Source organism: Lutjanus erythropterus, chromosome 19 (genome assembly GCF_056507025.1).
Source record: "Lutjanus erythropterus isolate fLutEry1 chromosome 19, fLutEry1.hap2, whole genome shotgun sequence".
NCBI classification, from domain to species: Eukaryota; Metazoa; Chordata; class Actinopteri; order Lutjaniformes; family Lutjanidae; genus Lutjanus; species Lutjanus erythropterus.
The window spans coordinates 30,802,913-30,819,384 of NC_139335.1; the positions used below are offsets into that span (position 1 = coordinate 30,802,913).

The 16,472-nt window shown below is 37.2% G+C and overlaps 1 protein-coding gene across 2 annotated transcripts; it reads left to right on the forward strand.

The window, feature by feature from the left end:
• Positions 1-716: 716 nt before the first annotated feature.
• LOC146310100 (actin-related protein 2/3 complex subunit 1A-A) lies at positions 717-12,914 on the forward strand. Of its 2 annotated transcripts, none has more exons than XM_084744670.1 (10): positions 717-856; positions 1,467-1,594; positions 3,069-3,173; positions 3,671-3,893; positions 4,796-4,903; positions 7,472-7,678; positions 8,908-8,983; positions 10,105-10,295; positions 11,485-11,575; positions 12,696-12,914. In XM_084744670.1, the coding sequence occupies exons 2-10, from the start codon at positions 1,531-1,533 to the stop codon at positions 12,699-12,701; spliced, it is 1,071 nt and encodes a 356-aa protein (XP_084600796.1). In that variant the 5' UTR covers positions 717-856; positions 1,467-1,530; the 3' UTR covers positions 12,702-12,914. The 2 variants fall into 2 exon arrangements, with proteins under 2 accessions (XP_084600796.1, XP_084600795.1); XM_084744669.1 differs by having other exon boundaries at positions 718-856; positions 1,464-1,594.
• The last annotated feature ends 3,558 nt before the right edge of the window (positions 12,915-16,472 follow it).

Below are 16,472 nucleotides of genomic sequence, written 5' to 3' on the forward strand. Positions count from 1 at the left end.
GACCATTTTTTAAATTAAAAATTATTCAAAATGATTAATAAATTATCAAAATAGATGCAGATTCATTTGATAGTTGATTAACAATAGATTAATTGTTGCAACTCTAAGAGTTTTATGTTTCTTGTTAGGTTTAGCTGTTCCTCCCATTGTTGTGCACAATTTACTGATTGATCAATTTATAGAGAAAAAAACTGTGAAATTTCCATTTTTTGAATGAATTGGCAGCTGCTCTGTGCATGGTAGAACATCGTTATTTATTTTAAAATTATAATTCAACTAATAATCCCCATTTTTACTAAATATATCTGTAATCTGATTATATCTTTTTAATCTGTAACTGTAAAGGGATACAGTTACCTTTTTAGTGTCGAGATTACATAATCCTGTTACATATAATCTGTTGCTCCACCAAGCTTGTTTATCCATTAACTGAAAAAAATGCCGTCAGATTAAACTGTTTATTTGTTGCAGCCCTCATCCACTTTAAGGTATAACCACAGCTCAGAAATTATAGAGATACACAGCCAGCTTTAAAGGAAAAAATATATCCAGCATATATCTCTTCAGGAGATTTTTGTATATGGGTGTGTGCATGCAGACTATGCACTGGTGGCTGCCCATAGTAGATCTTGGTTTATCACAACAGACTTGCTCCAGAGGAGGTGCTTGCTCAACAGCTATCAGCAGACACACCCACCTTTTCTTCCACTTCGTTCAGTAAAATCACAGTCACTTCCTCCACCCCGTCACACTGCACAGAGCTCTATTCGTGTCGACTGCCCAGAGTCCACGGATAGGACACAGCCCCCCCTCACCCCCACCACAAACTCAGCCCGACCACCTCTGTACAGCAAAGGTAAGTCATGACCATTGTTTTTATCACATCTAATCAGCTTGTCCAGTTTTCCATCACCGGTAAAACTGATCTTGTAACATTTAACATTTTGTATGTTTGTGTAAAATCAAATACATCTAAGGTAGTATTTTCTTGGGCATGATCTTATTCTTATTCTTATCTTATTTTCTGAATGTAAAACTGTATCAAAGTGACATTTCTGTATTCAGAACTTCACTGGTTGTTCCCTCTAGTCAGGATGAGGTTAGTGTTAGAGGGCAGAGGAAAATACAGACGTAACACTTAAAGCATGTTTGCACAGTTAGTGTGCACCACACCTGATAAAGGTGTAATCTAATTTCACAATCATTGAACACCTAGCTGCCCTTGAATGTTGCAGACAGTGAACTCATACATGCATACTGTATGTCTGGCCATGAAGTGGATTTTTTTTGGAAGTATCCAACTCCAATCTGGTGTTAGGGTGACTTAATAAAGGGTTTTATAATACCTACACCTTCATAATTCATTGTACACATCTTTTCTCAGCCTAAATGCTACAAACTAACTGTGCTTTTGTCTTTAAAAACCATGTTTGTCTTCAAAGTGTCTCAATGTGTCCTCCCAGCAGCACATCTGCACAGCAGCCGTGACAGCAGCTACATTCCAGCAGCCTCCCCTGCCTCTGCTCAGACATGTCGCTCTACAGTTTTGGCCTGGAGCCACTCTCCTGCCACGCCTGGAACAAAGACAGGACTCGTAGGTGCAACAGCAAACATACCAACCTGGCTGCATTTCCTTATAAAGTAGTAACACATACGCATGGACACCTATAGTAAATGCACCTCATTCCTGTGTTCTTTCTCCATAACGTGGGTTCAATACAGGGAGGGAGCACGCTTGTAATGCAGAATGCAGATACATTTTCTCCTTCCTCTAATTGCATTAATGTTGCCTGGAGAACCGCAGGGAATCTGATTATCAATACAGGAAATGAACCCAAAGAGCGTCTGACTGCACTTCAGCTGCAGGACGTCTACTGTTGTGTTTGCACTGGACATTACAGTTATTGCTGAACATGACAGGACTTATAGTTCAGGCAGGACCGCCCCCAGGATCACTGCTGCTGGCAGCCTCATATCAGAGGTGTGGACTTGTGTCATTTGACTTGGACTCAAATTTGATGACGTTAGACTTGACTTGACAAAAAGACTTGCTGCTCAACTTGGACTTCAACGACAGTGACTCATGACTTGGCATGAAAATACTTCATATCTTCCCCTCCAGTCCAAAGATGTTGAAAAAAAAAGTGTGAATCCACCAATCAGTTAATTTCCTGAATCAACAAATGTTAACACTCTGCAAGTTGAAACTTAATTCCCCTAGATTGACTTAGTTTGAACCAATCCAACAGCATCCAATCAAGTTGCTTTGAGAGAACCATGAAGACCTAGAAGAGGTCACTCAGTGTAAATCTCTGCCAGGCAACCCAAAAAGAATATGTGGATGGAACCCCTTTGTAATCACCATCATTTTTATTAGTAACTGTAATTTAATTACATATTTTTTTCTCATTAACTGTGACAACTTACATTTATTTTGTAGTTTAGTTACTGCCCTGCACTGCCGGTAGGTAAGCTTTGTTTTTAGCCTGGCAGTTGTTGATGACTTGAAGCCCCTACCTGTGGGTACAGAGGAGGAAGGACTCTGTAGTCTGTATAGGGTATATATTGGGTTTATATAAAAACTATTAGCCTGGTGGGTCCAGTGGTATGTTAGGTTAGCTTCAGACAATCTTCAGCTCCGTTGATCACACACACGACCCATTGCATGGACTTCTCCTAAGGTTACTTTACTGAGCCCCAGTTGGAAAAAAAAATCATAACAAACATTCTTTTGCTGCATTCAAAACCTAGTGTAGGCAGCAAAAAATAAATTGCAGCATGTAAAATATTTAAGTCCAAAATTTCAGACACAGACGTAACAATCTCCAACTTTGTTCAACATTTGAAGTTGCACAAAGGACAGTAAATCAAGGCTCTGTTAAAATAGCTTTGCGTTTGGTGAAGAGCACATTATGACTTGTTTAGGACTCAACAGTTTCTTGACTTTGTGACTCATAGTACTCTTCAAATGAAGAACCTTTCTGAATTTGATGACTTGATGACCATATTTCCAACTTCTGTGTTGTTATATCAATATTCTAAATTTGTGTGTACACGTTTCTATCCAGAGATCGCGGTGAGTCCAAACAATAATGTGGCGATCATCTATGAGAAAAAAGGTAAAGAGTGGGTCAAGATCCATGAGCTGACTGAGCACAGTGGACGAATTACAGGTACAGTAACTTCTATTATCTGATCATCCTACTGAGAAATGTGACACTTCATTTACGTAAGAAAATAATATCACACAACATAATGTTACACTGTTGTTGAGGGGTGTAATAATAGCAAAACCTCAATGTATGATAAAACCACAATAAAACAAAATCCATGATATTCCAATATTTACAAAACAAAGAAAAATGATGTCTTGAAAAATGTCCTCTATTAGATACTAAATCTAATGTGTACAGCATTTTTGTTAGTATAAAGTTCATTTTTCCTTTTAACTTAAAAGTTTAGTGCTTTTCAGGTGGATGTCCAGTCAGTGTTGATGGGAAATGTAGTCATTTAAAGCAATACTGTTATATAGCCTGGGAATGCTGACTCCTCCACAGCTGTCCTGGCAGTGTCTCAATGTACTAGGATCACATAAAACCTTTAAGGGGGCCGTGTCCGGCCCCCGGCCCACATTTGACACTTGAACAGAGCTTCATAATTTTGTGGACAGGCATCGACTGGGCCCCAGAGTCCAACCGCATCGTGACGTGTGCCTCTGACCGCAACGCCTACGTGTGGACCCTGAAAGATGGCGTGTGGAAGCCCACCTTGGTCCTGGTGCGCATCAACCGTGCAGCCACCTGTGTGAAGTGGTCGCCACTGGAGAACAAGTTTGCCCTGGGCAGCGGAGCTCGCATCATCTCTGTCTGCTACTTTGAGAAGGAGAACGACTGGTAAAGAATGCAGGATTAAATCAGAGTGATTCCATTTTTGTGCAAAAGACTTAGACTGATATGAACGGAAGCCATGAGAGGCAAGGCAAGAAAAAAAAAACCAAAACAGTCTGATATAAGTTGTTTTTTTCTTCTGTGATAGCAGAAGAAGAGGTGAAAAAGAACGTTTTATCAGGATCATCTTTCTATTTTCCTTAAAGGGATAGTTCACCCAAAAATTGAAAATTCTGTCGTAATACACTCACAATCATGCCGACTGAAGGCCGCTGGAGTTTCACAGGAAAGCAGCTGAAACATGTCATAAATTCTGTTTTTTTAAGTCAACTTTGCTTTAGGAGACTTGGATTTTTTTTCTTTGTTTTGTTTCTTTACATTTGAAAATTGGTCAATTGGTCACCATTCACTTCCATTGTTTGGGAGATTCTGCAATGCTGTTTTCCTGTGAAACTCCAGCAGTGTTTTGTGGACTAAAAAACTAAACTTGACCTTCAAATGGCATGAGGGTGAGTAGATAATGACTGAATTTTCATTTTGGGGTGAACTATCCCTTTAGTGCATGACAGTCACCTGGAGGAAAATATTATAGTCCTGTTTAGAACATGGTGTAATGATGCACCTCAGCCTCGTGTGGCCAAAATGAGTATTACAACAACAAACACTTAATTCTGACCCCCCCAAAAAAATGTTTTCACAAATGAAAAAAGTAACAGTCTAATGGTCTATACTGCATCCAGCCACCAGAGGCCATCCAGATGTTTTGTCTTCACTCTCAGGGAGCTGCTGTTTTCCATTTCTGTACATGTCAATGATCTAGACACAGTATGTCTCTTACATCTTACCTGATACACATGATGTTTTGGTAAGAACATACAGGTTTGTACCGTGTTCTGCCTCCCTTTCAGGTGGCTCAGTAAACACATCAAGAAGTCTGTTCGCTCCACAGTCCTGAGTCTGGACTGGCATCCCAACAACATCCTGCTGGCAGCTGGATCTGCAGACCTCCACTGCAGGTGAGACCGCTCATAAATATGTGATATGAAGGACGAAAAGTCCTTCAGATATATAGCCAGAGAACCAGACTGCACTCTAGTTAAACAACTAAAACAGTTCACATGTGAATTTCCAGGACAGCATATGGATAAATATTTGATTGACTGATTTTTTATTTTTGCTTCATGCAGAAATAATGTGCCCAGCCCAGCCTTACAAGACATTATTATATAGAAAAACAGACCAGAAACTGAAGTAGCAAAATAAGTTACAATTAATACCAGAGGTGGGAAGTAACTAAGTACAAATACTTTTACTGTACCTAAGGAGGTTTTTCAAGTATCCGCACTTTACTTGAGTATTTATTTTTCTGACAACTTTTAATTTTACATTCCTACATTCAAAGACAAACATCTCTGCTTTCTACTTCTTATATTTCTAACAGGCTTGTTACTTTAGTTTTAATGCAGTGGTGGTACGCAAGCTCCCTCTAGTGGTATGCAAAGGAATGCCATTTTTTTTTTAATGAAATAAAATTCTATCATTCTATCAGAATACTATAAAAATTCTAATGAAAATGCTTACAATATCAGAGTACAGAAATGTTTCAATATCAGCCTGTTCTGAAGTCATGATTATGCATGTAGCGTACCTATACGTCATCCATCCATTAGTTACTAGCTAGCAGAGGTAAAATCAAGAGAATGAAAATGAATGCTTCAGAAACACTGCAATCGTGGCTCCAAATGGGAGGAGTGCAGCTCAGGAGGACAATAATTTGAGCAGCCGTGTTGAAGTGGACGACAGTGAACTCAGCACAGGAGCTAGTGGCTACTTAGGAAGCGCCAGTGAAGTGTTCACTGGACCTGCTCGCACCAAATGACAGAAAACACTGAGGTGGTACTTGGAGAGGCCAATATTTTCTAAGGTGGAACGTGGTGTCAAAGGTTTGAGAAATCCTGCTTTAATGCATTTGAGGGGATTCATTCAGACTAAAGATGTTAAAGAAAAAGAGGATGCTACAAGACGAAAAACAACGTGAAAGCTGAAAAAGACATTACAAGACAAAAAGAATGTAACGAGATGAAAAATATGTCAGAAGACAAGGAGATGTAACAGGATGAAAAACAGCATAAAAGACTGCCACCTTATACTTTTATACTTTGAGCACATTTTAGACCCTGTACTTTTAAATTTTACCTGAGTAAAGAAGGTGAATCAGTTCTGCTTCTTTTACACAAGTACCTGTACTTCTACTCAAGTAAAGAATGTATATTTTTACCACCTCTGATCAATACTAAACACATATACCATCATGATGTTTTTATTCCAACTTTTAGAGTGTGTCTTACACTCCTTCATTTGTAGAAAATGTCTGAATCAGATACAAACAAGTTTAATAAACAGCGACACCTTTCTTTATTAGAATGGAGAAGACGGACTCCTGGGGTTTGAGTGGTATAACATAATAATAATAATCTTAAAGGAGAAGGTTGTAATATTCTATATTATATTCTATATTTTTTTATTAAAGTCAACAAATCCCATGAGTAGAGCCAAACAAACAGTGTATCAACTGACAAGGATTGTGTATCACAGCTTGATATATTGTTGTTCTCTGCACCATAGAGCTCCACTGTTGTCCAAAAATTATTAAAAACACATCAGTCAGAGCCGCAGTGTTACACTGGCTGACATCATCACCATGAACACACACACTTCTGTCTCTCATACATGTCCTCAAAACGTCCTTTGTCTCAATAATTTCTCTCAAATGCATTAAAACTAAAGTCACAAGCCTGTTTTGAAAATGTAAGGAGTAGAAAGTACTCAAGCAAAGTACAGATGCCTGAAAAATCCACTTAAGAACAGTAACAAAGTATTTGTACTATTAGTTACTTCACACCTCTGATAAAAGTTAAAAATGAATTTGACTGTTAAATTCTTTTTGTCCAGATTTTCTGTAGATATTGTGATAATATTTTTGCAGAGAATTCTTTTGGGCATGACAATTATGCATTGAAAATCTGTTTTAATTCCTTTAATTCCTTTGAAACAAGCTGTAAACACAACACTGATGGATTATCACCATATAAAGTTGTAATTTACAAAGAGCAACATTAACAGTCATTTGAAGTTGTCATAATTGATATTGAATCTTATACTTTTAATTATATTTGGCAGATGCTATTTGCACCCACATGTCAGTGCCCAACAATGTTAATTGCACCTGAGGTGTAAATAACCCAAATGGCTGTTAACACCTGCACGGCAGTGACAAGTCACAATCTTTTCTTAAACCTTATCAAATAGTTTTGTTCTCTTAATCTAACTGAACTACAATTGAAAGTGTGTGTAAATATTCAGATAGATGCCAAGTGACTATTCTCACCTGGGTGCAAATGGGTGAAATGTAAAAGATATATAGAATATTTATATATCTGTGATCCTTACATCTGTATATTTAATTATTTCTTTGCCATTTTTCTGCTACTATTCTCCTTTACTGGATGTTAAAAATAATACATCATCCCCGCTGCATCTCAAACAACCCAGACTCTAACAGAGCTCCATGCTGTGCATCTCAGGGTTTTCTCTGCCTACATCAAGGACATCGAGGAGAAGCCTGGACCCACTTCCTGGGGGTCCAAAATGCCTTTTGGGGAGGTGCTGTTGGACCATAAAGAGTGCGGAGGCTGGGTGCACAGCGTCTCCTTCTCCCCCAACGGAGACCAGCTGGCCTGGGTGGCCCACAACAGCAGCATCACTGTGGTGGACGCCGCCCAGGGGAAGGAGTGAGTACTGCTGCCGACCTACTTCTTCTTCTTCTCCTACATATCTTTCTTCTTTATCAGGCCTTTGTGACTCCAATGCTTTAACTATTTTTAAGTTTTTCATTTGGGCCTCTGTTTCTTTCTGTCTTTGTTTTTCACTCATTTAAACACTCATTTCCTATGAATTCTGGTATTTCTTTGGATGTGTCTGCTGATATTATATGACCTCTGGTGGTAGCATTCATTCATCTTATTTACTTAAGAAAATAAGTGACAAAGTGCAGGCTCTGAAATGTACTCAGAGTATGAAAGTTTGTACTGACTGTTTCTGTGCAGAGCTAACTGTCATATGTAGATGCACTGATGGATACACCAAGAAATCATCTTTTCCATGTGTTATTGTTCCATTTAGCTTGAAATCAGTCCTGATGTTGTGAAGGTAACACAAATGATACAAAATAAAAATAATCAATAAAATTCCTCTAAAAAACATTATTAAAACTAAAGTAATGAGACATTTGAAAATGTAAGGAGTAGAAAGTACAGATATTCCCAGACAAAAAGAAAGAGTTCAAAATAAGATCTTGTCTTTGTCTAGCCTGTGTCTCCTAGACGTAAATGAGCTCAATTTAAGACCAATATGAGACTTGGATCATTTTCTCATACTTCTTAAATTTGGTTCCTGGGGAACAGCCTTTGTCTCGTTTCAGCCTGAGACTAGTCTGAGCCCAATTAAAGATTTTGAAATGTTCTTTTTTTTTGTCTCACTATGCTGATCTTACATTTGTCTTAAATAATCAGCTCTTGAGATAACAGTGAGATCTGAAAGAAGACTCTGTTATCTTTAATGGGATCTTAAATTTGTCTCAGTGGTCAAAGTCTTATTGCTCCATACGGTCTGAGACACCTATGAGCTCAACAAAAGATCTGCTTTTCTTTTTTTTTTTTTTGTGGGGTTAAGAAGAAACAAGTAAGCTCAAAACAAGAATCTCATTTATTTCACATAATAATAAGAAAAGACGATTGTGAGAAACAAAATTTTCCTCTGGGTTTGTGTTCAAATGTAGGGCGTAAAAGTATAACGTTGTCAGAACAATAAAGTAAAAGACATCAGATATCTGGAAACTCTACATAAGTACAGTAACTAAGTACTTGTACTTAGTTAAGTACTTGTACTTAGTTACAAGTACTTGTACTTAGTTACCTCCCGCCTCTGATCACCTCCACCTCTCTAACCTCTGTCCATCCAGGGTAACACAGCTGACCACCAAGCGTCTGCCGCTGCTGAGCGTCCTCTATGTCAACCCCACTGAGATTGTTGCTGCGGTAATTCCCTTCTCCTGTGTGTGTGTGTGTATGTGTGTGTGTGTGTGTGTGTGTGTGTGTCCGTGTGTGTGAGGACTTGAGACCTACTCGACTAAAAACGATCGAAGACTCAACTTAAATGTCTTGGCATTCATGACCTGAGACTTGACATAGACTTGAGACAGGCGACTCAAAAAGATCAGCAAAGGGCAAAGCATTAGGCAGCTATCACGGATTCCAAAAATGATCAAATTTATATTAAAATGCTAAATATCATTAAGATTTATAAGGCGTAAGCAGGCTGCAACAGTTGAAAATAAAACTCATCTTCTCATGATCACTGTCTTTTAGGGCTACAGCGAGCAATGCTTTTTATTGTCACATTATTTTCTCGACAAATCAATTGGTTGCCTGGTCATTAAATGTAAAATAAAATCAAACTAACCTAATAAAATCATGTTGAAAATGTATCAAAGATGATTCAGCCTGTACATAAGGTAAGGTATTTGTGAATCATTATTCTACTGATTTTCATGATGCAGTCTGCATTATTCCACCACAATCACTCTAAAATAAATACATTTAAGAATGAAATGAACTGTTAAGATAAATTTACAGTGGAAATTGAGATATTTATACATGTTTTTACATATGGCACCTGCTGTCATTATAATTACTTGTGTGTTGCAAACAGTTATGAGAAAGTGAGCACTTAATTTTCACTAAAACATTATCTGGGACATCATAACTGTATGTTACATTGACCAGTTCAGATTTACCTTGACCGAGCTGTTTTTACAGACCAAACTGCAAAATAAAAAGGTTCCTGTTTGGGAAAAAAAAAAAGAACCAAATCAAGTGAAATGTACCAATTTTTCAATTTACTTGTTATTGTTTCTAAAATAAAAACAATCATGAATGCCTGACATATGAAATATGATACAAAAGATATCATATATGCTAATTATATATATTTTGGGGTGTCAAAAGGTCAAATAAACACTTTAATGGCGATTATTTCATGTGTCAGACTTCTGCAATGAGGTCCTGTATCTCTTGCTCTTTTTTAAATTACAGTGCAGCTCTCTGGACGTGGACAGCGACATAATCACTTCTTATTTCCTGGATGTCTTTTCCGTCAGGGTCATGACTGTTGCCCCTACCAGTACACCTATAAGGGCCCAGGTGCTCTGGAGTTTGTGAAGAAGCTGGACATCCCCAAGCAGACCTCAAAAGGCAGCATGTCAGCCATGCAGCACTTCCGCAACCTGGACAAGAAGGCCACCGAGGAAGACAGCAACGAGCTGGACACCCTCCATCAGAACAGCATCACGTAAGGAACACTTTGGACTACAAGTTAACGCGCAAAGCTGCCGGTTCATGTCTGCTCTCATCATCATCTCCCCTCAGTTCTTTTAATCTTTCAACACTGTAAAAACATTTGTTCTGAATTTAAAAAGTTAGTGTCTGGGCTGCCTTATAATTTCAAGTTGATAGAATTTGAGATAATTTTGTGTTGATAACATTGATATTAATTGAGATGTACGAGAATAAAAAATGTAGTCAGTCAATCTGTATTACCTCAGTATAAAATATGGTGAAACTGTTTAGCCTAATATAATGTTTTAGAGCTGGAACTAACAATTATTTCATCATCAATTAATCGCTCTTTTCTTTTTTCAGTTAATTGATTAGTTATTTGGTTCATGAAATGTCAGAAAAAGGTGAAAAGTGTTGATCACAGTCCAAGATATCGTCTTCAAATGTCTTGTTTTGTCCACAACTCAAAAATACTGAGTTTGCTGTCAGAGAGGAGTAAAGAAACCAGAAAATATTCACATTTAAGAAGTTGAAATCAGAGAATTTGGGCTTTTTTAATAAGAAATGACTCCAAACAATTAATCAATTATCAAAATAGATGCTAATTAATTTAATATTCCATTAATAAGAGATTAACTGTTGCAGCTCTAAGTGTTTTAAGTTGGTTGATAGCTTTATTAGTTTGTCCAGCTGTTCCTTCCTTCCTTTCTTGTGCATAATTTATTGATTGAGTGAAGCATTTTCTCAGTAGAGGTCATGAAAAGTGTGTGTGCGCAACGTGTCATATTGTTCTTTATTTTAAAATTGCAATCCTGCTAATAATCTCTATTAATTATTAATAATCTTTACTGAATATAACTGTAATCTGATTACAGTAGGTCTTTTCTTCTGCAACTTTAAAGGAATACAGTTACCTTTTTTGTATCCAGATTACATAATCCCATTACATGTAATCTGTTACTTGTCAAGCCTGCACACTAACATGAGACTGTGCTCCGGCTGTGTTTGAATTCTTAGCGTCTGTGGTCTCATGTGAACATCTGTTCGTCTCTGCAGCCAAACTACAACAAGCTTTATGAGCTATCTTACTCTTGTTTTAATAGTTGTTACCCAGTTCAGCGCTGGAGCGTCTGGGGTAGTTGAGAATGCTCAGCGGGGCTTTTTGTAAGCCTTGTGTGCATGTGTTGTGTTGTGTCCTGCAGGCAGCTGTGTGTTGTGTCTGGGGAGAAAGCCAAGGTGGAGAAGTACAGCAGTGTGGGTCTGGATGGAGCCATGGTGATCTGGGAATTCAAGGTACATGTGTTGGTCACACTTTACTTATGAGTGCACAAATAAAACATCAAAAGCTGTATTTTGTATTAAATTAGACAAAGACTGGAAACAACAGCATTAGACCCTTTTTAGACCCTCATTAGACTTTATTAGAGGGTGATCAGGGACACATTACAACAGAACTGCACTGTAAACTAAACTGAATCACATATCTGCTACTTGAGACATGTCTTCACATTACATTATATATCTACAGTATAACAATAAGTCTACTTTTGCTTGGTAGAACTAGTTCACAAACTGTTTTTGAAATGGGTAAGTAACATATATGTGATTTCACTGCAGTTTACAGTACAGTTCTGTTGTAATGTGTCCCATCTTACCTTCTTATAAGGTCTGTTGAGGCTCTAACAGTGATAAATAATACAGTTTAGTTTACCATACACTTCTATTGTAGTGTGTCCCAAATCAGTCTCTCATATAGTCTAATAAGATTCTAACAGTGGGGAACAATACAATTTACTTTACAGTACAGTTCTGTTGCCCCAATTTACCCTCTTACAAGGTCTATTGAGGGTCTAACAGTGAGGAATAATACAGTTTAGTTTACTGTACAGTGAGGAATAATACAGTTTAGTTTACCATACAGTTCTGTTGTAATGTGTCCCAAATTACCCTCTAATAAAATCTAATACGGGTCTAACAGTGGGGAATAATACACTTTAGTTTACCGTACAGTTCTGTTGTAATGTGTCCCTTAGCCTCTAAGGAAGTGTAAAAAGGGTCTCATAAAGGGTCTAATACTGTCTAATAAAGCATAACGTAATATTTCTATTTTTTTTTTAATAAGTCTTTATCTAATTTGATACAGAGTACAGCTTGTTACATCTTATTAGTGTACTGTAAAATAGAGTGCAACCCATGTGTCAAACTATCTTCAATACAAACACGAATCAATCATGTAATAACTTGACAGCAAGCATATTTTTATGTTTCAAAGAGGCGTTTTCATGCTGATAACACTGAAAGTGGACACTAAATAAAATGATTGTCTGTCCCCAGGTGCAACACAAACATATTGCTACAATAATCTGTTGCTGCATAGGATCAGTTCTAACATGTTTGTGCTTTTATTGTGCAGCACTGAGACACCACAGGTTGTCAGTCCCTGAGGCATCCGAAGTTGGACGGCCCAACACATCCTCCTCTGTGGAATACAACTGCCAGTAAACCCATGTGCATGATTACAGATCTACTGATGTGCGTTTAAGTAACTGGAGAACAATCTCAGCACATTTGCTTTGTGATATTTGTCAATTCAAAAATCTTTTAATTAAAAAAGGGATATTTACAGGCCAGACAGTGTGGTATAATGACTTGTTCTTCACATTTCTGTGCTGTGTATTCACTGTCTTGACATTTCCTACTTTTTTCTTACTTTTCCACTGCATACGTTTGATGTGTTTCTGTAGGTCATTCTTTTTATTTTTGTGCCATTACTTTACTGCTTCTGTCTTAAAGGGCCACTTCACTGCACTGACCCCCATAAAACCTACACACATATATAAATATATATAAGGAACACACAATTAATTGCAGAACACTGTAAATTTTTGTTAAATGAAAGCTTTGTGACAAGACAGCATTTTAATGAAAAACTGTGGTGTTGCAGAGATGTCCTGGCTTACAAATCTTGATCTCCAGATGTAAGAAAACATGTTTGTCTGGTATAGACCCCAACAAATGTTACACATCATGATTTTAATAGTTTTTTTTTTCAGTTAAATTAAAAAAAAATGCATTGTAAGATGATCATTCCCACTATATGACAATTTGGCATATTTTAAAAACTGTATCTGGCAATATGTAAAGTTCAGGTATTGGGAAGGAAAAAATGGTATCAGAATATCTGCGTCTTCTTCTGTTTTACACTGAATGGTAGCCTGTGTGCAAACCCTATGGCACAATGTCCATCTCCAGGGTTTAAGGTTGGACTGGGGTTCATAGGGGGGCTGCCAAAATCCACCCTGACCTTTGGAGTGTCTGAATATTTTGGTGTCACACTTTTGTTCACACCTCGCTGCACCACTCTTGTTGGCATGAAAGGCCCAACAGTGTTGCTGTGGGGATTTGTGGATTAGATACTTGCAAGATTGGGACCCTTTGACTCCTTCATTAATGTTAAGTCTTTTCCACACACAGGATTGTGGTTTAGTAAACTGTCCTTTGAACATATTTTCTATCAGCAATAAAATGTAATGTGTGTGTCTCGCGCTTGGCTGAGGTGCGCGCACACACTTCTCCACAACCCCAAAGCACCCTTAAACAGCGTGAGCGCACGTGTGTGTAAAATTATTCTCACTGATAAGGAATCAGGAATTATTATCACAATTATAAAGCCTAGTAAATTCAACAGACCTGCAAAGTGCGCAGAGGACGGGATCACAGCTGTCAGATCGTCTTTAACAGATCAGTCAGCATGACAGCTGGAGCAGCTGGAGTGTTTCTGTCTCTGTGTTTATTGGGAGAAAAACTCCAGAAAAACAAGGACTGAGCAATTATGATCTATAACATGCAAAATGAACAAGACCTTAAATCTGACCACGAGACCAGCCCAAACCAGGGAGAAAACGGTATGTTTACTTCTGTCAGAGCCTGATTGTGGATGGATCACCTGTGCGTAATTTTGTGCATGGGTTGAAGCTGCACCTCAGTCTGGCTCAGGTGGGTGTTCAGCCTGGAACTGCATAATAAAGATGATGACAATAATAAATTATAAAATATAACCGAATTTCAAGGTGTATGCATGACATGTAGCTACAGTGCATGTATCGTATTACTTTTTGCAGGCGTTCGTGTAAAGCAAACTATTTACACATGAAGCCGAGGCTTCCAGCTGTCTCCATAGCTTTCACAGCTCGGTAAAGTTGGAAAGATATTCACAGATTCAGACTTCCGGCATCAATAACTCATTAGTGATACGTTGTCAAAACATAAACGAGGCCTCTTTCCCATCGTTGTAAGGTAAACAATGTGCTACAAGCCCAGTTTTATCAAAAGTAGCTGTCTTTCAAGCTGCAGAAATAACATTGGTGTCTATGAGCAGCCAGCTGTGAGACGAGTGGATAGGGACCGTCTGCAAATTGCAAAACCGCTACAGCAGCGAAGAGAAACACTACACAGATATTCAATAACTTCACTCTTAGACAATGTAGTGTCACCAAAATCACTGCAGCCATCAACTGGCTGCTGCTGGTCATACTACAACACTTGGTTTGATATTTTTTTAAAAAAGCATAATTTTATGGAGGTTTTATTAATAATAAAATTTAATAACTTCTCTTTTATGCACTGTAGTGTCACCAAAATCACTGCAGCCATCAACTGGATGCTGCTGATCATACTACAACTCTTGGTTTGATATTAAAAACATTTTTTCAGAATTTTAAGAAATTTTATTAATAATAAAATGTAATAACTTCTCTTTTATGTACTGTAGTGTCACCAAAATCACTGCAGCCATCAACTGGCTGCTGCTGATCATACTACAACTCTTGGTTTGATATTTTTTTAAAAAAAATCATAATTTAATGGAGGTTTTATTAATAATAAAATGTAATAACTTCTCTTTTATGCACTGTAGTGCCACCAAAATCACTGCGGCCATCAACTGGATGCTGCTGATCATACTACAACTCTTGGTTTGATATTAAAAACATTTTTTCAGAATTTTAAGAAATTTTATTAATAATAAAATGTAATAACTTCTCTTTTATGCACTGTAGTGCCACCAAAATCACTGCAGCCATCAACTGGCCCCTGCTTATCATACTACAACACTTGGTTTGATATTTTTTTTAAAAATCATAATTTTATGGAATTTGTATTAATAATAAAATTTAATAACTTCTCTTTTATGCACTGTAGTGTCACCAAAATCACTGCAGCCATCAACTGGCTGCTGCTGATCATACTACAACTCTTGGTTTGATATTAAAAACATTTTTTCATAATTTTAAGAAATTTTATTAATAATAAAATGTAATAACTTCTCTTTTATGTACTGTAGTGCCACTAAAATCACTGCAGCCGTCAACTGGCTGCTGCTGATCATACTACAACTCTTGGTTTGATATTAAAAACATTTTTTCATAATTTTAAGAAATTTTATTAATAATAAAATGTAATAACTTCTCTTTTATGTACTGTAGTGCCACTAAAATCACTGCAGCCATCAACTGGCTGCTGCTGATCATACTACAACTCTTGGTTTGATATTTTTAAAAAAAAAAATCATAATAATAATAAAAAATAATCATAATCTTCTCCTTCATGGTGATATGCAGGTTATGCAGACTGAAAAGATCTGAGGTAGAGCTTAATTGAAAGGTGTTCCTGATTGGCTAGTGGCTTCATCACACTTTTGTATCCTTGTGTGATTGGTTTAAACAGAGTGTCCTTGAGGCAGCAATGACATCATCTTTTTCACTTACGAAAAAATATTTTATATCAAACCAAGAGTTGTAGTATGATCAGCAGCATCCAGTTGATGGCTGCAGTGATTTTGGTGGCACTACAGTACATAAAAGAGAGGTTATTAAATTTTATTATTAATAAAACCTCCATAAAATTATGATTTTTTTAAGAAAATATCAAACCAAGAGTTGTAGTATGATCAGCAGCATCCAGTTGATGGCTGCAGTGATTTTGGTGACACTACAGTGCATAAAAGAGAAGTTATTAAATTTAATTATTAATAAAAATTCCATAAAATTATGATTTTTTTTTAAAATATCAAACCAAGTGTTGTAGTATGATCAGCAGCAGCCAGTTGATGGCTGCAGTGATTTTGGTGGCACTACAGTACATAAAAGAGAAGTTATTACATTTTATTATTAATAACATTTCTTAAAATTCT

Bases quoted from the DNA above. Each gene is read 5' to 3' on its own strand.
- LOC146310100 (XM_084744670.1), top strand. From the start codon at position 1,531: ATGTCGCTCTACAGTTTTGGCCTGGAGCCACTCTCCTGCCACGCCTGG. The intron at 3,174-3,670 runs GTACAGTAACTT...TTTTGTGGACAG, and splicing joins GCACAGTGGACGAATTACAG to GCATCGACTGGGCCCCAGAG. The intron at 7,679-8,907 runs GTGAGTACTGCT...CTGTCCATCCAG, and splicing joins GACGCCGCCCAGGGGAAGGA to GGTAACACAGCTGACCACCA.